General features: G+C 43.7%; 1 protein-coding gene across 4 annotated transcripts in view; it reads right to left on the bottom strand.

The window, feature by feature from the left end:
• The window catches only part of LOC137371926 (low-density lipoprotein receptor-related protein 1-like), a 1,827,029-nt gene that overhangs the window by 873,896 nt on the left and 930,997 nt on the right, over nt 1-22,136 (bottom strand). For all 4 annotated transcript variants that reach the window (XM_068035008.1, XM_068035009.1, XM_068035010.1 and 1 more), the window contains exon 18: nt 8,331-8,447. In XM_068035008.1, the coding sequence (XP_067891109.1) occupies nt 8,331-8,447 (117 nt within the window). The remainder of the gene's footprint in view (nt 1-8,330; nt 8,448-22,136) is intronic.

Raw genomic sequence — 22,136 nt, 5'->3', positions numbered from 1 at the left:
TGCTGGTCCTGGGGATTAGAAATGTTCCCGGATTCCCACATGCAGCAAGAGGAGCAAACCACAGCTTTAAGCTCTCCTGCCATGACTAAACCCTTTAAATTTAAATCTTCAGAAGACTATTACAATAAAAAAAATCAACTAAGTCTTGCTAAAACAATGACTTACAATTCAATCCAGTTTGAAAAATACCCACCAGGACTTACTCACCAGTCAGCTGTGCTCTTTGTAAACTCTCGACTCCCCTCGTGCTCTTTGAGGACAGGTAGGAAATGAAAGGAGCTCCTCGCTCCCTCCTCACCGAACTCCCTCAGTCACAAAACTCCCACTTCAGCTCTCTAATGCAGCCCCAAGTCAGCACTTCAGTGCAAACGGAGTCAGCACTGTAAGATGGCCCACTTTTATACTGTCTGACTCTCACCCCAGAAAACTGGTTTCAGCCAGTTATCAAATTAACAAGGTGCAGCTGCAAGCAGAGCCTGAGTGAACTCTGTTTAAAGCTGGTCTAAAACTCACCTTCTCCAACACAAACAGCAACTGATAAGTTAATTTGCTAAATAAAAGAAAGACTAAACTTTGGATAAAACTAACCCTTAATTACCCTCAGTCACAAAACCCCCACTTTAGCATTCTAATGCAGCCCCAAGTCAGTACTTCAGTGCAAGCCTGGATATTGTCCAGGTCTTGTTGCATTTCCACACAGACTGCTTCAGTATCTGAGGAGTCGCGAATGGTGCTGAACATTGTGCAATCATCAGCCAATATCTCGACTTCTGACCTGATGATTGCAGGGAGGTCATTGATGAAGCACCTAAAGGTGGCTGGGCCTAGGACACTACCCTGAGGAACTCCTGCAGTGATGTCCTGGAGTTCAGATGATTGACCTCCAACAACCACAACCTTTGCGCTCTCCAACCAGTGCAGAGTTTTCCCTCTGATTCCCATTGACTCCAGTTTTGCTAGGGCTCCTTGATGCCATAATCAGTCAAATGCTGCCTTGATGTCAAGGGCAGTCACTGTCACCTCACCTCTTGAGTTCAGCTCGTTTGTCCATGTTTGAACCAAGGCTGTATTGAAGTCAGAAGCTGAGTGGCCCTGGTAAAATCCAAACTGAGCATCACTGGGCAGGTTGTTGTTAAACAGGTGCCGCTTGATATCACTGTTGACACCTTCCATCACTTTACTGACAATTGAGAGTAGACTGATGGAGAGATAATTGGCCAGGTTGGATTTGTGTTACCTTTTGTGTACAGGACATACCTGGGCAATTTTCCACATTGCCGGGTAGCTGCCAGTGTTGTCGCTGTACTGAAACAGCTGGGCTAGGGGTGTGGCACATTCTGGAGCACAGATCTTCAATACTATTGCCAGAAGGTTGTCAGGGCCCATAGCCTTTGCAGTATACAGCGCCTTCAGTTGTTTCTTGATATCACGTGGAGTGAATCGAATAGGCTGAAGACTGGCATCTGTGATGCTGGGGACTTCAGGAGAAGGCTGAGATGGATCATCCACTCGGCATTTCTGGCTGAAGATTGTTGCAAATGCTTCAGCCTTATCTTTTGCACTGATGTGCTGGGCTCCCCCATCATTGAGGATGGGGATATTTGTGGAGCCACCTCCTCCTGTTAGTTGTTTAATTGTCCATGACCATTCACGACTGGATGTGGCAGGACTTAGATCTGATCCATTGGTTGTGGGATCGCTTAGCTCTGTCTATCGCATGCTGTCTACGCTGTTTGGCGGGCAGTTAGTCCTGTGTTGTAGTTTCACTAGGTTGACACTTCATTTTGAGGTATGCCTGGTGCTGCACTTGGCATGCCCTCCTGCACGCTTCATTGAACAAGGGTTGATTCCCCCGGCGTTATGGCAATTGGAGAGTCGGAAATATGCTCGGCCATGAGGTTATGTATAATAGGGAGTACAATTCTGCTGCTGCTGATGGCCCACAGCGCCCCATGGATTCCCAGTTTTGCATTGCTAGATCTGTTCAAAATCTATTCCATTTAGCACGGTGGTAGTACCACACAATGCAATTGAGGGCATCCTCAATGTGAAGACGGGACTTCGTCTCCGCAGGTTTGTGCGTCCGTCACTCCTATTGATACGGTCATGGACAGATGCATCTTTGACAGGCAGATTGGTGAGGACAAGGTCAAGCATGTTTCTCCCTTTTGTTGGTTCCCTCACCACATTGAAGTCCCCCACCCTGAGTACATTCTGTGCCATTGCCACCTTCAGTGCTTCATCCATTTGGTGTTCAACATGGACGAGTGCTGATTCATCAGCTGAGGGGGGGCAGTAGGTAGTAATCAGCAGGCGGTTTCCTTGCCCATGATTGACCTGATGCCATGTGACGTCATGGAGTCCGGAGTTGATGTTGAGGACTCCCAGGGCAACTCCCTCTCGACTGTACACCACTTTGCCGTCACCTCTGGTGGATCTGTCCTGCCGATGGGACAGGACATACCCGGGGATGGATGATGGCAGTGTCTGGGACATTGTCTGTAAGGTATGATTCCGTGAATATGACTATGTCAGGCTGCTGTTTGACTAGTCTGTGGGACAGCTCTCCCAACTTTGGCACAAGCCCCCAGATGTTAATAAGGAGGGCTCTGCAGGGTCGACAGGTCTGGGTTTGTCATTGTCATTTCCGGTGCCTAGGTCGATGCCGGGTGGTCCATCTGAAAATAAAGCTATGGTCCATGTGAGATTTAGGACCTGACATTTCTGAGCACTCAGGAAACATTAATTCCAAATCAAATGTCTAACTTATATTGTGCTGAATTATACAAAAGCCATTGCTTGCCACTCGAAGCCATCACATCATTTATATGACTCTCTATTGGTAGTCATATAATGTTGCAAACGCCCAAAGCCAATCCAGGACTTGGTGATATTGCTTTCAAGAGCTAAACCACAGAACCTCTCCCTTCTTTGGCCTCCTTGTCTCGAGAGACAATGGGTAAGCGCCTGGAGATGGTCAGTGGTTTGTGATGCAGTGCCTGGAGTGCCTATAAAGGCCAATTCTAGAGTGACAGACTCTTCCACAGGTGCTGCAGATAAAATTGGTTGTCGGGACTGTTACACAGTTGGCTCTCCCCTTGTGCTTCTGTCTTTTTTCCTGCCAACTGCTAAGTCTCTTCGACTCGCCTCACTTTAGCCCTGCCTTTATGGCTGTCTGCCAGCTCTGGCGATCACTGGCTACTGACTCCCACGACTTGTCATCAATGTCACAGGACTTAATGTCGTGTTTGCAGACATCTTTAAAGCGGAGACATGGACGGCCTATGGGTCTGATACCAGTGACGAGCTCGCTGTACAATGTGTCCTAGGGGATCCTGCCATCTTCCATGCGGCTCACACCGCCAAGCCATCTCAAGCGCCGCTGGCTCAGTAGGGTGTATATGCTGGGGATGTTGGCCGCCTTGAGGACTTCTGTGTTGGAGATACAGTCCTGCCACCTGATGCCAAGGATTCTCTGGAGGCAGCGAAGATGGAATGAATTGAGATGTCGCTCTTGGCTGACATACGTTGTCCAGGCCTCGCTGCAGTGGAGCAAGGTACTGAAGACACTTGGACTTCTGTGTTCCGTGTCAGTGTGCCATTTTCCCACACTCTGTTGGCCAGTCTGGACATAGCAGTAGAAGCCTTTCCCATGTGCTTGTTGATTTTTGCATCGAGAGACAGGTTACTGGTGATAGTTGAGCCTAGGTAAGTGAACTCTTAAACCACTTCCAGAGCGTGGTCGCCAATATTGATGGATGGAGCATTTCTGACATCCTGTCCCACGATGTTCATTTTCTTGAGGCTGATGGTTAGGCCAAATTCGTCTCAGGCAACCGCAATCCTGTTGATGAGTCTCTGCAGACACTCTTCAGTGTGGGATGTTAATGCAACATCGTCAGCAAAGAGGAAATTCCTGATGAGGACCTTCCGTACTTTGATCTTCGCTCTTAGATAGGCAAGGTTGAACGACCTGCCATCAGATCTTGTGTGGAGGAAAATTCCTTCTTCTGAAGACTTGAATGCATGTGAGAGCAGCAGTGAGAATAAGATCCCAAACAGTGTTGGTGCGAGAACACAGCCCTGTTTCACGCCACTCAGGATAGGAAAGGGGTCTGATGAGGCGCTGCTATGCTGAATTGTGCCTTTCATATTGTCATGGAATGACGTGATGATACTTAGTAGCTTTGGTGGACATCCGATCTTTGCTAGTAGTCTGAAGAGACCACGTCTGCTGATGAGGTCAAAGGCTTTGGTGAGATCAATGAAAGCAATGTAGAGGGGCACCTGTTGTTCGCGGCATTTCTCCTGTAGCTAGCGAAGGGAGAACAGCATGTCAATGGTGGATCTCTCTGCTCAAAAGCCACACTGTGCCTCAGGGTAGACACGCTCATCCAGCTTCTGGAGCCTGTTTAAAGTGACTCGAGCGACGACTTTCCCCTCTATGCTGAGCAGGGAGATTCCACGGTAGTTGTTGCAGTCACGGCGGTCACCCTTGTTCTTATAGAAGGTGATGATATTGGCATTGTGCATGTCCTGTGGTACTGCTCCCTCATCCCAGCACAGGCAAAGCAGTTTGTGGAGTGCTGAAAGTATAGCAGGCTTGGCACTCTTGGTTATTTCAGGGATAATGTGGTCCTTCCCAGGGGCTTTTCCACTGGCTGGAGAATCAATGACATCACTGAGTTCCGATTTTGTTGGCTGTTCGTCCAGCTCATTCATGACTGGCAGAGGCTGGGCTGCATTAAGGGCAGTCTCAGTGACAACATTTTCCCTGGAGTACAGTTCTAGGTAGTTGTCCACCCAGTGGTCCATTTGCTTGTGTTGGTCAGTGATTGTGTCCCCTGATTTAGACTTGAGGGGGGTGATCTTCTTGATGGTTGGCCCAAAAGCTCTCTTAATGCCATCATACATTCTTCTGATGTTTCCGGTGTCGGAGGCCAGCTGAATATGACTGCATAGGTGTTGCCAGTAACCATTTGCTCAGTGCCTGGCTGTTCTTTGTGCAGCGCTTCTGGCTGCTTTAAGTGCGACAGATGTTAACTCGCTGGGGGCTTTCTTGTATTTCAACAGTGCAATGCGCTTCGCAGCTATGACAGGTTCCAGCTCTTCAAAGTGAGATTGAAACCAGTCTGCATTCTGCTTCTCACGTTTGCCATAGGTGGTCATTGCTGAATCATAGATGGCGTCTCTGATGTAGGCCCACTTGATCTCTGCATCCCCTGTAGGAGTGTGTTGAAGGGCTTTTACAAGTGAATTTAGAAACTTATGTAACAGCTGTGGATGAGAAATTCTGCTGGTGTTGATGCACAGGCGGCCCTTTTGCTTGGAGTGATGCAGCTTCTTTGGTTTGAGTCTAACCTTGATGCACACCAGGGAGTGGTCGGTGTCGCAGTCCGCACTGTGGAAGCTGCATGTGATTTGAACGCGGTTAAAAGAGGCTCGCCTTGTGACGATGAGGTCCAGTTGATGCGAACGACATGATCTTGGATGCCTCCAGGAAACCTGGTGACAGGGTTTAGTATGAAAGAACAAGTTGGTGATGCAGTACCAAACATTGTGCTCTGCATCCTTTGGACCCCACCAGGTAGGCCGAGAGGGGGGGTTTTGATGCTTGGGCAATTCACAACCTCCATACATCCGCCCAGGCATACGCCATGGAAAGATGGCAAGCAGTCTCTGTCCATTCTCATTCATCCTTCCAATGCCACAGTGCCCTAGGCAGGAGGGCCATGAGTCATGGTCGGCCCCAACCCTGGCATTTAAGTCCCCCAGCAGGAACAGATGTTAGGTATTGGGGATGCTACTAATGATATTATGGAGTTCCTCGTAGAACTGGTCTTTAACTTCAGGTGGGGAGCAGAGTGTTGGAGCATTATGTGTACTGGACCAGAGGCGGTGAGCAGTCGGATGGACAGAATGCGTTCCGAGCCATTGAAGGTGGCTCTATCATGCTGAGCAAGGAGTTTCTGCTGATGGCGAAGCCCACTCCATGCTGACTTGGTTCTTCAGGATCCCAACCCTGCCAGAAGAAGGTGTAGTTTTTCTCTCTTAGTGATCCACTCGCAGGGAGGAGTGTCTCCTGAAGTGCTGCAATGTCCACATTGAGTCTACTGAGCTCGTTGTTAATGATGGTGGTCTTCCGAGAATCGTTAATTTGTGTAAGGTCTTCCGACAGGCCAGGACACATAGTTCTGACGTTCCAGCTTGCAAAATGAAGGGCTGGTACCTTCTTTCCTTTTTTTTGTCGTGCTGTTTGGTGCGGTGTAACAGTCCACTTGTCGGGCAATGGCCCTGAGCTCCAAGCACCCATTGAAGCAGGTGGACTGTGGCGGGACAGAACCTTACTGACCGGGGCTGCCCGGTTTGAGACGGGTGGTAGCTGTCCAGTGAGATGCAATGACCTCTCCCACCGACAAAGGCAACCCGTGGCGCCCAATCTACACGCCAATTGAGCTGGACTTATAACCCGTAACTGCTGCCATCCGTGTTGTTTTGGTCGCTGTGAGGAGACTATGGAGTGACCTCTCCATGGCGCATGCCTAGGCGAATGTATGGAGGTTGTGAGTTGCCCAAGCGTCAAAACCCCCCTCTCAGCCTGCCTGGTGGGGTCCAAAGGATGAAGAGCACGACGTTTGGTACTGGTATGGCTGCAGGAACTGCCGGAAACATGCCTAAGGTGACACATAACCGCCTTCGGGGTTCCGCTCTGGATTTTCTGTTAGGGTTTACTCCCTTAGCCTTGGTCTCTCCCAAGATGTCCACAAAGCAGTGGAGTGTTAGGGTCCCTGCTCAGGGATAGGTCGATGCCGGTAGGAGGAGGTGGGGGAAAGGGGTGCGAGGGAGAGCTGGGAAGGAGGCTGCAGGGGGGTAGGGGAGGGGGTGCAGGGGAAGGGGATGCGAGGGGAAGATGGTGCGAGGGGGAGGGGCTGCAGGGGAATGGGTGCGAGGGGGGTGAGCTGCGAAGGGTTGTGAGGGGGCAGCTGGGAAGGGGTGCGGGGGGAGGGGGTGGGGTAGGGGGTGAAGGTAATACAACATTTCATCAGCTCCCACACAATGCGGTCCCCACGTAAAGTAGGGGTTGCCTTGTGTGGTTTTAACCTCGACACAAAGTTTTGCCGGTCTAATAAAAAAAAAATTAAAACTACCGTGATTTATTCGCGATATTTTCTTCCAGGATTCTTGGGATGAAATTGATCCTGCCAGGTCGTCCCCTCACTCGCTGCACCAAGAATTTTGAGGAGCAGGGGCTTTTAATGCCTTTTACTCTCCATGCAGGGGTTCGGTGGGGGGGGTTGCGGGGGGGTGAGCTGGGAAGGGGTTTCTGGGGGGAAGGGGGGAGGCATCCAGCAGGGGTCACGACCCTGGCGAGTGGGCCAGCCCAGAGCCTGCACGGCCTCCTCGATATCGATATTAGGCAATACCAAGGCCGCAATCCCCCCGCCGCTGTCTGAGCAGGGAGATAGTGGCGGCTCACCTGGTTCAACCGGTTGTGAATTATTTGCTTGAGCTCGGAAGCCTTGTCCGGTGGCAGCGACATCGCTTTGAGGATCCCATAGGCAGAACCTCTGCCTATACCTTTAATTAACTATATATGGGTTATCAAAAAACTAGTAGTTCGTCAGTGTAGTGTGGCCAAATGCACTCCACTTTTCTATTTTCCATCATTATTAAGAATTATTTCTTCCTATATTGCATAAATTTTTTAAAAATTGTCGATGAAAAAATGCAATTTCTTTATGAAATTTTACTTTGTGCATTTCTCATGACTTCCCACTGTTTCATGCTTCATGTATCACACTCAGAAACAGTCTTTACTGCTTTTCTTTATCAGCCATGATAATGCCTACAAGCTTTGATGAAATAAATTGAACTACAGTAGCAATTATAATGATTTCTGTACTAATTTTAACCATCTTTTTTGTCATGTTCTTCACACATCAGTGAACCACTTACACAACTGAACTCAGGTTAGTTTTAATCTTGCAGAAACTGCACAGTTATTACTTCAGGCAAGATAGAAGTGATAGCTATCAGCATCAGAAATTAGCAGTCCTGAAATATAATGTGCTTGCTACCTTTCAATACCCAGTTGCTTCTCACACTCCATCCAGTCATAAGAGCAGCAGCCTCATAATCTAATTCCATTCAATGTAGTTTCTGAGATGAGATCTAGCTGCAAGAGTAAAATAAACTTGACATTCCCACTACGTTCAGGAATGGACAGCTCATTATTCATGAAGCAATATTCTTGATATACTATACATTCTAATTGACTAGCTACAATACTGCCCATAGTCAACCAATAGATTTTGCAAGGAGCCACTAACCACACGATACAGCTTCATCAGATCGGTCTCCACAATCATCTTCTAAGTCGCACACCCAAGTCATTGGGATACAACGTCCACTGGTACAGGAAAACTGAGTGGGTTGGCAAGTCTTCCCTGCAATAAAACAACAACATCATGGATCAGAACATAGCAGACATCAGGAATTAATATATTAATTGTATAATTGAATTACTTTTTCCAAAGAGGCACCAATCTCCTGGAAGGAATTTCAATTAAGACAGGGCCTGTGTAGCTTAATTCAAAAAGAGATGATTCTTTTTTTAATTGAAAGATGCCAAGAGTTATCTATGAAATGAGATCTGATCGTTTTAAAATATTCCTAAATACAAGCAATTGCACAGACCAACCTTGAAATTGTGACTTTGTGTAGAATGGAAAGCTAGTTCTTCCTTATTAATCAACTAGGTATGATTGCACTACATCTTAATGAAATACCACACACGTCTTATAAGTACTTTGCACTATTAGCATAACCATTTTCTTTTCATGTTACTTTTTCTCCTATTTGTTTGCAAATATCAATGAAAATCTACATTTCCACCCACTGCTCTGAGGTATTCTCATATCCCATCAGCCATATAATGTGAAGTGAAATAACTGTCAAATACTTTTAAATATTAGAAGAATCATCATACAGGATACCATTTGGCACTTTGAATATGCATTGCTGTCATGCTAGGCCCCCACCTGCCAAGAATGAGGCACATCAATTTAGTCATGAGCATTTATTTTTAACTGTTGTTGGAGCGAGGAAATGACTTGTTAAATAGATCAGCCGTGGCTGGAAAAGAAAACATTTGCATACCAACAGACATCGAAGATGAGGAAGCGCATTCCAGGGCCTGCTAAGGAGAATACAATCCACAAGAGCCAGGACTAGTTAGACCAGCTGGTCACATGACTGGCTGTTCCAGGGGTTTTCTTTTGAACTGGCTACAGAGAGTTTGAACTCAGAAAGACTGTTTGCTCCTGGACTGAGAAGATCTCTCCTTCTCACAAGCCTCTGAATCTACTGAAGACACATAAACACCAAGAAAGAAAAGTCTCCAGCAGCAAACAAGCTTTAAGAATAATACTGGGCCCCAACGAAAAGCAAGATCTACCTACAATTAAGGACTCTACAGTGAGCTTGAAGAACCGCAAGAAAAGCTCTCAAACTTTTCCACTTTATTTCTTCTGCTCTTTTCTGTCTCTATTTGCATGTGTATATTGCGTATGCATGCTAGCGTGGGCGCGTCGTGTATCCGTAGGCGTCAACCGAATTAGAGTTTCAGTTCAAGTTTAATAAATTTCAACTTTCTTCTTTAAATTTAAGAAAACCTGTTTCTGCTGGTTTCTTTGCCTTATAATTGAAAAGCGGTGAACAAGGATTCACTAAGGGAGAGCTAAAAACACGATGTGTTTAAAATTAAACCCTGTTACGATAAGACCAAGTGAAGACTGAGAGGGACTCCGAGACACCTTTCTCAGCTGGTCATGACAGTTGCCTTTGTGAAAGCATTATCCACTCTTTCCCCATATCCTCCAAAATGTTACTTTATGATACATTTATTCATTTGTCTTTTAAAAGCGATCATGCATGCTACACCTATCACTATTTCTGACTCCTTTAAAAGTTTTACCATTTTGTGTACATGTCCTATCCTTATTCTTCCTCCCAAAATCTATCAAGATATAATATTCAAATGTTTTAGCTTCAATACAGACACACGGATCATCTAAATTAAACTTTCTCAAGACTACATGAGAAACAATTAGAATTCTTGATAGTCAGGTGTGTACTGGTCATCCTTGGAAGGTCATGCAATAGTGAGATTTGAAGGGGAACTAACCATTCAGATGCAAGATGCTGATCTCAAAAATTAGGATACATGTACATATTACCAGAGTATGGAAATTCTTTAAATATAGTATAATTTGCAAAGAATTGCAGATGTTGCTTGGATTCAGTGCATGACCATTTCAAACTCACTTGGGAGGTTTTAATTGAGCTTCTGGCCCATTGAAGAAAGAAAAGAGCATACCTGCATTTATATCACACTTTCATGATGTCAAGATATCCCAAAATGTATTATGTCTAATGAAGTACCTTTTGAATTGTCATCACTGTTGCAATGTACGAAATACGGCATCCATTTTGCACACAGCAAGCTCCCACAAAAAGCAATAAAATAGTGACCAGATAATCTGTTTTAGTGATGCTGGTTGAGGGATAAATATTGGCCAGGGCACCTTGAGAACTGCTCTGCTCTTCTTCAACCACTGCTATGGCTATAGTGCCATTCACGTGACAGGGTATGTTGAGGCCCTAATTAGCATCTCATCCAAAATATAGTGCAGCATTCCCTCAATACTGCACTGGAGTGTCAGCTCAGATTTTGAGCTCAGGTCTTTGGAGTGGGACTTGAATCCGCAAGTTCTGGTCATTGAAGATCTACAAGAACAGTTAACAATCTGCTCTACAATTCCAGTGACAGTGAAGGGCACTAATTCCCCGTAATTTTAAGTCATAAGGAGCTTATCATGCTTTCTCAGGAGTGAGCCACTTTGTTTGCCTATTCAACCATTGAACCATAAAAATTGGACACTTGACACTTTCTTTGCTGCATATTAAAAGACTGTCAGACTGCAGGATTTTTTTTTTATTCGTTCATGGCATGTGGGCATTGCTGGCTAGGACATCATTTATTGCCCATCCCTAATTGCCCTTGAGATGGTGGTGGTGAGCCGGCTTCTTGAACCGCTGCTGTTAGGAAGAGAGTTCCAAGATTTTTGACTCAGCAACAGTGAAGGAACAGCGACATAGTTCCAAGTCAGGCTGGTGTGTGGCTTGGAGGGGAACTTGCAGGTGGAGGTGTTCCCATGCATTTGCTGCCCTTGTCCTTCTAGGTGGTAGAGGTCACAGGTTTGGAAGGTGTGTCTAAGGACCATTGGTGCGTTGCTGTTGTGCATCTTGTAGATGGTGCACACTGCTGCCACTGTTCGTCAGTGGTGGAGGGAGTGAATGTTCGTCAATGGGGTGCCAATCAAGCGGGCTGCTTTGTCCTGGATGGTGTTGAGCTTCCTGAGTGTTGTTGGAGCTGCGCCCATCCAGGCAAGTGGAGACTATTCCATCACATTCCTGATTTGTGCTTTGCAGATGGCTTTGAAGAGTCAGGAGGTGAGTTACTCGCTGCAGAACTCTCAGCCTCTTGTAGCCGTGGTATTTACATGGCTACTCCAGTTCAGCTTCTGGTCAATGGTAACCCCCAGGATGTTGATATTGGGGGATTCAGCAATCATAATGCCATTGAATGTCAAAGGGAGATGGTTAGATTCTCCCCTGGTTAGATTCTCTCTTGCTTGAGATAGTCATTAGCTGGCACTTATGCTGTTTAGATTTCTCTGAAATTCCCTCCTTAAACACTCCTAAATCAACCTCTTTAAACAAACTTTTTTGTCAACCCTCTTGATTTCCGCTTCTTTGGCTTGATGTTTTTCATATTTTTGTGATGAACTTTGGAATATTTTTCTACATGAAAGGAGTGATATAAATGCAGTTATAAAAACAAGAAATGCTGGAAATAATCAGCAGGTCTGGCAGCATCTGTGGAGAGAGAAGCAGAGTTAACTTTTCAGGTCAGTGACCTTTCTTCAGAACCAGTAGTTTAATTTTAAACACGCCAATTTTTTTTTTTATTAGCTCCCCCTTAATGAATCCTTGTTCACTAACTTCCAATTATAAGGCAAAGAGACTAGCCAAACAAATTTTCTTAGGGTTAAAGAAAAAAGGTTGAACTTTATTAAACTTAACCTCTAATTCAGTTAATGCCTATGGATACATGGCGTGCCCATGCCAGCATGCATATGCGATACACACGTGCAGATAGAGACAGAAAAGAACATTAGAAATAAAGTGGAAATGTTTGAGACAATATCTGAAGATGGTTTTGGTTACTGTTCTTCGAGCTTCCTGTAAAGTTCTTGATTGGAGGTAGGTCTTGCCTTTCATTGGGGCCTATCATTCTTCTTAAACCTTGTTCGATGTAGGAGACTTTTTCTCTTGAAGTTCATGTGTCCTCAGTGGGTCCAAAGGCTTGTGAGAAAGAGATGGGAGCAGACAGGAGAGGTTTTCTCACTCCAGGAGCAAAAAGTCTTTCTGAGTTCATGTGACCAGCTAGTTTAACCAGTCCTGGATTTTGTGGATTATATCACTTTAGCAGTCTCTGGAATGCTCTTCCTTACACCTTTAATGCCTGGTGCTCAAAATCCATTGTGGGTTGAATGTATCAGGGAATGAACCTTTGTCTCCACAAGCACTGTCTGTTAGTATGCAAATGTTTTTCAGCTAATTGTCTGGCAGACCTTGGAACAGGCCTTCTCTTCTTCCCGGCAAGTTTAAAATCAATGTTCATATGACAAAATTAATATGCCTCATTCTTGGCAGGTGGGGGCCTGCATGACACTTGTGCTTATGGAAGTGCTCTCTTAGCTGTGAGAGTAGCTTGCATGGGCAGCAAAAGACAACTGGCAAGCTGTAGGGAACACAGAAAACTCACTACCTGAATCAATAATTAATATTTGTAGACCTACATCAATGGAATGGGCACCTTTGCTTACTGTTTTCAGGAAAGCACATACATTTTTGCAAAACTAATGACCAACATAAGGGCGACTCTTGTGCAACTCCATGCATGCTATCAATGTAGCACATCATTTCGTGATGCTTACTTCTTTGTGTCAGCTTAGAACAATGGACATCTATGAGGTCTTAGAATCCCCCCCTGATGAAGCAAGTGGAAGTCACCTTTGACTACATCTTGGAGCATGGACTCCAAAGCCTCTAAAACAGTAATAGTGACAGTCATGAAAATTATTCCTATAATGTTCATGACCTACGCACAACCATGTGCAATAGGTCCACTAAAATCTCCAAATGCCAGAAGCAACATTCTCCATGCTGAGTCTCGATAGTGCACCAACTGATCCTTTATCAATCTGTAACATTGCTACCCTTCATTACCAGTGAATGACACACCACCTTTCATCTGTATTTCCTCCTCAAGATTTGTAATGATCTTCTCCCATGGTGTGTATATCTACACTACTGCCTGAATCAAGTAAGGATGGTGACAGTTCTGCTCAGGTCTGTGGTGCTCTTCAGGTCTACCTTTTAGACCAGTGATTGCTTTGCTCAGTGAAGAGGGTAGATGGTACATTATGAGCACATAAGCAGGGTTAACATTTAATTTCTGTAGTGTTATTATTGCTTGAAAAGAATAAGCATGAATGAACATGTTGCTATAATGTATTATGAAACTAGTATATGATCAGTATCGTATATTCTTGAAGTTCTGCACCCCATCCAATTCCTGAAGTTCTTGTGCCTTTTGAGATTCCTTCTCCTAAATAAACTCAGATATAATGAGTTCTTCATAGTGAGGCTGTGATATTGTCTATTACTTGTTGCACCATGTGTCCTCTAATTATGTGCAGATTTGCTCTTAAAAATAAATTGTAATGTATTGATGCAGCCAATGCAAATAGAATGCAATAGGTTTTCATTCTGATCATGGGAAGAGTAACATGTTTTCACTTCTACGACTTAATTTGAAAATCATTTTTCCTGTGTTGTTTTATCGTGTTAGGTGAATTTCACACAGCTAGCAATATCAGGGAAACTTGCCAAATTTGCTGAGCTGCTGGTCTGGAAGACTTGGTTTTACTGGCATCCACACTAGTGCAATATAAAAAGCGATTCATCTTAGCACAGTGGATTTTTGAAAAATATTTTTTATTGACTGCCTTTTTCTTTTTATGTTCATATGCATCCTGTGCTATGACTTGTCTGTAAAATTCAGGTCTTACATTTCTGTACTTTCAGTTCTGCAACTTTTACCATGCATCGTGCAAAGTCCTCCAAGTATGACAGAGAGTATACTGTGTGCCCAATTGCCATGTAAGCTGTCTTCTCTTGGTGCACATTTAAGGGCATCTTTGATACATTTGAGTGTCAGCCATGGCTGAGTCGGTTGCACTCTCACCTCAAAGTCAGAAAGCTCAAGTGCCATTCCAGAGACTTGAGAACAAATTCTAGGCTGACTTTCCAGTGCCGTACTAAAGAAGAGTTGCGCTGCCAGAGGTGCTGTCTTTTGGATAAGACCTCTGCAGTGTTCAATGATTTAATTGATTGTGTTAGCCTGATCAAGGTTCACTGTGTTTAATTGCTTAAGCCTGTGGGTGGAGTTTTAGAGTTAATGAATGGAAACCATCGAGAAGGTTCCAGATAAAGCGACCTGAGCTCTGGTATTGACAATGTGTAAAAATCCTGTAAGTGCTGAGATATTTTATGTACAACAAAGAACAAAGAACAGTACAGCACAGGAACAGGCCATTCGGCCCTCCAAGCCTGCGCCGATCTTGATGCCTGCCGAAACTAACACCTTTGCACTTCCGGGGCCCATATCCCTCTATTCCCTTCCTATTCATATATTTGTCAAGATGTCTCTTAAACGTCACTATCGTATCTGCTTCCACCACCTCCCCTGGCAGCAAGTTCCAGGCACTCACCACCCTCTGTGTAAAAAATTTGCCTCGCACATCCCCTCTAAACTTTGCCCCTCGCACCTTAAACCTATGTCCCCTAGTAACTGACTCCCACCCTGGGAAAAAGCTTCTGATTATCCACTCTGTCCATGCCGCTCATAACTTTGTAAACCTCTATCATGTCGCCCCTCCACCTCCGTCGTTCCAGTGAAAACAATCCGAGTTTTTCCAACCTCTCCTCATAGCTAATGCCCTCCAGGCCAGGCAACATCCTGGTAAACCTCCTCTGTACCCTCTCCAAAGCCTCCACGTCCTTCTGGTAGTGTGGCGACAAGAATTGCACGCAATATTCTAAGTGTGGCCTAACTAAGGTTCTGTACAGCTGCAACATGACTTGCCAATTTTTATACTCTATGCCCCGACCGATGAAGGCAAGCATGCCGTATGCCTTCTTGACTACCTTATCCACCTGCGTTGCCACTTTCAGTGACCTGTGGACCTGTACGCCCAGATCTCTCTGCCTGTCAATACTCCTAAGGGTTCTGCCATTTATTGTATACCTCCCACCTGCATTAGACCTTCCAAAATGCATTACCTCACATTTGTCCAGATTAAACTCCATCTGTCATTTCTCCGCCCAAGTCTCCAACCGATCTATATCCTGCTGTATCCTCTGACAATCCTCATCATTATCCGCAACTCCACCAACCTTTGTGTCGTCCGCAAACTTACTAATCAGACCAGCTACATTTTCCTCCAAATCATTTATATATACTACAAACAGCAAAGGTCCCAGCACTGATCCCTGCGGAACACCACTAGCCACATCCCTCCATTCAGAAAAACACCCATCCACTGTTGCCCTCTGTCTTCTGTGTACTGTAAATAAAACTGTTGCTTATTTAGAACTAGTGCCATCTCTGCATTACTCTGAGATAAATCAGATAGATAAAATTTCCAGCAAACCAGCGAATACATTACAACTTTATTATCACATTACTGTAGTATATCCTTTCTTTACACAAATTAGCTGCTGTGGTTCCCACATTACAACAGTAACTGCTCTTCAAAACTACTTAATTGACTGTAAAGCCCTTTGGGAAGTCCTGAGGTCATGTGAGGCACTATATAAATACAACTTATTCAACTTACCCAATTGAAAGTCCATTTGTGATATTCTATTGTAGAGCTTGTAAGTAGATGCAAGGCTTGTTCAGAAAAGTATGTGTTTCTCAATTTTCGCCACAAATTTCCTGATTACCTCAATTATACTAATTGATATACTACTATATGAATCAACTTTGGCATTTATTTCAGTATAGTGGTTCTTTACTTGCATAATAAGCTTAAAGGATAATTATTACAGGAGTATCATGATTAAATACCCAATTTTAAGTACCACACATGAAAGTGCACTCTTGAGAATCATGTTTTACAAAATTAGGCAATATCCCACAATTTTGCTCGTATTTGGTAAACTATAATGAAAATCGGCATACCACTTATTTTTGAATAGAAGATTATATGGCCCATAAAACTTCACAAGGTCAATTGGAGGAGCACTCTCAATTTGACAATATAATCATGGAACAACCGTACTAATTCTGTGCACATAACAGACCCTCACCACTTTTCTCTTAATCCTAGAGAAATTATTTCTGCTATTACCTGTATTATAGCTACAAAAATCAAATCACTGTAAATGTATTAACATTAATATTTACTGAGTAAACTAAAGATTGAAAGTGGGAATTCATCACTTTTTAATTTAAAAGCAAAGCTAAACAGTATATGAATATCACAACTAATCATCACACATTATTGTGCATATCTAAACTTTTCTTTCTGCTGCTTGCTGACAGCTTCCAGTTGCATTATTCCAGCTAATTTTATGACAATATACCATCCACTTAAATTACACATATGGAAAAACTAATCTCAGTTCCGATGAAAGTGTTTACCATTTTATGATTGGAACAGGATTTCAAAACTTTAGAATCTGTTTTACTCTGAAACTTCAATATGTTACAGATACAATATTTACCAAGACTTTAGCCTGTCTGCATGTTGTTACGGTCAAGTGAGGAGGGGTCGAAGGGCTTCCCTCTTTTCCCTCTCCTTGTTTGACCGCAACAGATTTAATTCTTTCTTAAAGTGAATGTATTGGCCAATTCAGGAGGTGTTTGATTATTTACTTGCTATGATCAGAACAAGAACCAATCGGACAGGTTTTCTTGAGTGAACAAAGAAAGAGGTTAACTTTATTGTACCTAAACCAAACTAATAAAAATAATAAACAACGTGCCAACTTTCACTCGCACACATACTCTGGATGTTTACATACACACACAAAAATAGGTTACAGAGTGACAGAGTGGGCAAAGGTAGATTGGTTGAGTTAGAGTCCATAGAAAAAAGGGGTATGCAGTCTGTGGCAGTTGGTGATTCGGCTGGCTTCTAGCTGAATTTGGTGGTCCTGAGGCTTTTATTTTGAAGAGGTAGATGATTAGTTCAGTGGGTCACTTGGAGACAGCAATGTGGATGATTTCCTCCAATGGTATTTCTGATCGTAACCAGAGTACGGGCGGCACAGTGGCGCAGTGGTTAGCACCGCAGCCTCACAGCTCCAGCGACCCGGGTTCAGTTCTGGGTACTGCCTGTGTGGAGTTTGTAGGTTTTCCCTGTGTCTGCATGGGTTTTCGCCGGGTACTCCGGTTTCCTCCCACCACCAAAAGACTTGCAGGTTGGTAGGTAAATTGGCCATTATAAATTGCCCCTAGTATAGGTAGTTGGTAGGAGAATATAGGGACAAGTGGGGATGTGATAGGAATATGGGATTAGTGTAGGATTAGTATAAATGGGTGGCTGATGGTCAGCACAGACTCGGTGGGCCGAAGGGCCTGTTTCAGTGCTGTATCTCTGAATGAATAAAGTATGCAAAGTCAACAAGCAGGATTTGAAAGCTTTCAAGTGGAAATGGAGAGAGAGAGAAAGGAGAATCCACACCTAGGGTCTGCTCAAGTCAGAATCCAGTTGCTTCTCCTCTGCTGCAGAGAAAAACACCAGCTTAAAACCACAGAGGGGGAGGGGCTTGTCACTTGACAGTCACTCAGTGATTCAAACATAGTAGTTAGCAGTATTTCTCTGCTCGCTGAAAGAACAGGTCATTCTTTTAAACTTCCTAGGTCTTGGTTCTTGCTGGGAAATGCACAGACATTTCATCTTCCTCCTCACAGCCCTTTGCAATGTCAGATATGGTGTTGCAAACTAGGTGATCATCTTAAGCTTTTTTTTTAATGCCTTCTTAAAAAAATATATATAAATTCAGATCTCCAGTCAGTGGATCAAAGAAAATTGTCATTCAACAAAGCACATTGGCATAACAATGTAGAAAACTAATTAGACTACTGGGTTTGGGAGATTTTAACACTCTCCACTTGGCAGAAATGGGGCAATCTGCGATTCAAAATGGAGGTGCTGAGTTTGCTGCCCCATTCCAGCCCTGCTCCCATTTCCCCCCGAGGCCTTCTGCTGGGTGCCCAAAGTTCCTGCCTGAAACAGGTGGAAGCCTAATAAATCTAAGCAAATTTGAGTTCTGTGATGTATATAGGACCCCAGATGTTGTTTGTAATAGATTACTGGATGGAGCGTCTGTCGTGATGTTCCGCCCAATAAAACCTGGGGGTTCAACAGAACAGACCCAGAAAGGAGAGTACTAAATTAATTTTTGTGAGATCAGCAAGAGCAGGAGAGCTGCTCTGGGATCCACAAGGAAAACATGGGATGCGATTGCTGCTGGTGTCTCTCCCCCAATTCCATGATCACAACCAAACTCCCAGGTTACTTATTCTTGGAAGTTTCATTCTCTGGGTTGTCCAATATTTGCTTCACTGCAGCAACCAAGTTTTCGTTGGACAAAAGATATGTTTTCAGGGTGATTTGCAGTGGACTCTTAATTCTGTAGTCCTCTGGTACAAATATATTATTTAACAACAATGACATTTGCAAGTGAAATATCCTTAAATAATGTTCAAAAATGATAAAGGAACTATAAGTTCAGGTGATACAGCTCATAGAACTCTGTCTTGCAGATGAAGCCATTAAAAGCTAAATTTACCTTTTGTCAGCGATTAAGTAATTTTGTTGGAAATTCTGCAATAAATTCCTGAGTTATTGTGGATTTGGTGAAGAATAATTTTCCACCTCTGGCACAGTGGTAAACCTGCCTGTGTTTAATTTCGGGATAAAATCTATTGCAAGCTGAAAGCCAGGTACTTAGTGAGGCTCATTACTCAGAAATAGCTCCCTAATCTTTATCAACCACTACAAGAGCATGCCTGCTGCCAGAGAGCAGATAAACACAAAGGGGTAAAAGCAAGACTGCTTATCCACTAATATTGTCAGGTGCAGTATTTTTTCCTTTTAAAAGCACAATTTGGTAAGTCTGATCATGAATATTGAGAATAGAAGCTGCTGGTGATTTACAGAAGAACTTGCTACTTATAACATAACTCATCCAATATTTCTGAGATTGCAATATATACAGTGCTGAAAAACATATTCAACATATGACTGTAAATATCCATTCCTATAATGTTTGCAGAGGAACAGTGAAGAGTAGAAATGCAATTGCAAAGCAATTAATGTTTAAGAATGAGATGGTGATTATCGTACTTGATAGATTGGGCCCATTGAGATTTCACATTAAGCCAAATTGAAAATGTTTCATTAGATATAGCTTTAAATGTGCTTAATCGCTATGTGGAAAAAAAGGAACTTAGGGTATCATTTGTAGAGATTTTACACTAGAATAACTTGCCGGCAGCTGGCTGAAGATTTTTGGCAGCACAGGATGAGCACTCATCCTCTTCCTGGAGCACCAAAAAGAAAAGTTAAAAGGTTCCTAGGCCTTTAATAAACTCTGGTTAGGCCACTCAACACCTGACATAAATGGCTGAAAAGTTTGTGGCATACGTTCTGCCCATTTGAATCTGAGAATTGAAATTGGGTTCCTACAATTGGCGGAGGGCTGTGATTTTCACATCGAAGCACCCTTGTGCCTGTTTCATTTACAGGCCCATCTGACAACTGCATTTGCCTGACCTTCCATATCAATGACGTTGGTGAGGTGCCAACTGATTTTCAATTGCTGGCCGCCCAGTTTTCAGGCAAGGAGTGTATGACTGGCAATTGAAAATCGCCCTCATGGCATCGTAGTCTCATTGTGCTCTACAGATATTTAAGAATGTCATACAAATAATTGATGAAACAAAAAAGAAACGTTTTATAATTTGTTTACTACATGGAGATAGAAAAAAAAACAAAGATTTGACTGTTTATAAGCAGCAGCGCAGGACATGGAAATGGTTATGCTGGGGATGCCTTTACAAGGTTAATGTTCTGGTGTTGCTCAGATCATTATGAAATTAGCATAAAAACTACAATAGAGCAAAGCTGGAAATTCCACAGCAGGGTCGGCTCTGCTTTTATCCCTTTAGGATTTCATTTGGTTTGTAATTAAACTGGAAGTTGAGTGACCATTATTTTCAGGTTCCCTTTCATGTTAACTGCCATTCTGTTCTCATATTCTCTCTTTGCCAGTCTTATTTTCCTCTTCACCACCTCTCTCAATTTCTTGTATTTAGCCTCATTCTCAGTTGAAGAATTCACCTCGCATGCATCATACATCCTATGTTTTTGTTTCATCATGAGCTTTATCGACCTCGTCATCCAAGGAGCCCTGTTCTTGGTTCCCCTACCTTTCGCTCTTGTTGGAATGTTCCTAGCCTGTACCCGAAGCATCTCTTCCTTAAAGATAACCCATTTTTCCATTACAGCTCTTCCTGTCGGTCTTTGGTTCCATTTCTCATCGCATTGAAATTAGTTGTTTTCCAATCTAACCGTTCTATCCTATTTTGTTCCTTGCTTTTCTGCATTACGAGTCTAAACCTTATGATACGGTAATCAGTCTTAACCAAGCGCTCCCCAACAGATACTTGATCCACTTGGCCTACCTCATTTCCTGGAACCAAATCCAGCAATACCTCCTTTCTAGTTGAGCCAAGAACATACTGATCAAGGACGTTTTCCTGAGCACATTTCAGAAATTCCTCCTCTTCCTTTCCCTTTACTCTAACATTATTAACATTCTTTTTTTAAAAAAAAAGCTTCAGAGATATTGGGTGGAAGTTTGACAGGCAGGGGTTGGACAGGCTGAGGAAAATTGGGAAATTGGGAAAAATGCCATTGGGCCAATATCCTGACGTCTTCCTGCCTCCCTCAGGCTTATCCATGGGTGGGTTTGTAGTGAAGTCAAGAATCATCTTGAGTGAAATGTGCAGCCAATTAGGGCAATTAAAATTCCAATGAAAAGCCATTTTACACCTGGAATGGTTCTTTCCCAAAGGCGCATGCGTTACAGGCTGCGCCGACAACTCGAAAAGTTAGAGAAGGCGAATGTATAGTGAGAGCTAAAACCAACATGAAATCAGAAGTCTGAAGGAGGAAAGCAGCAAGCAATAGGCCAGCCATAGTCAAAAGCTAGCACTGATGGGAGAAACTCCTTGAGACAAATATATGAAATAGTTTTCAGCAAAAGGAACTTGGTGCCATTTCACTGAGGACAATTGGAGACCTAAATGGCTCTATTGATCTTTAAGCCTGTGACTTTGCACAGAGACATGGGCTCCATGTACTCCGAAGTAGGGTGGGTTCACTGAGGAGCGGTAGGGGCAACCACCGTCAGAGGACCAGCAGCTGCAACATAAGAGACAGGCATCCGGACACAACCAAGGGCCAAAGGCTGCACCCAGAAGAAGGTGCTACCCTCTGCACAGGATCTACAGGCCAAGGAGAAGTTTCCTCTACCTGTCAGAGCAGCAGTGCCATCGGCTTGCTCAAAATGCAGTTTAAGTGATAACTCATAACTCTTGTGTATAACTCTTGGTTAGGCCACAACTTGAGTACTGTGTGCAGTTCTGGTCACCTCATTACTGAAAGGATGTAATTGCACTACAGAGAGTACAGAGGAGATTTACAAGGATGTTGCCAGGACTGGAAAAATGCAGCTATGAGGAAAGATTAGATAGGCTGGGGTTGTTCTCCTTGGAACAGAGAAGGCTGACGGGAGATCTGATTGAAATGTACAAAATGTTGAGGGGCCTGGATAGAGTGGAGGTGAAGGGTCTATTCACCTTAGCAGAGAGGTCAGTGACGAGGGGGACACAGATTTAAAGTAATTGGTAGAAAAATTATAGA

This window comes from Heterodontus francisci, chromosome 7 (genome assembly GCF_036365525.1).
Source record: "Heterodontus francisci isolate sHetFra1 chromosome 7, sHetFra1.hap1, whole genome shotgun sequence".
Taxonomy (NCBI): domain Eukaryota; kingdom Metazoa; phylum Chordata; class Chondrichthyes; order Heterodontiformes; family Heterodontidae; genus Heterodontus; species Heterodontus francisci.
Note: the sequence above shows the minus strand (reverse complement) of the source record. Positions and strands in the feature narration are given on the sequence as shown.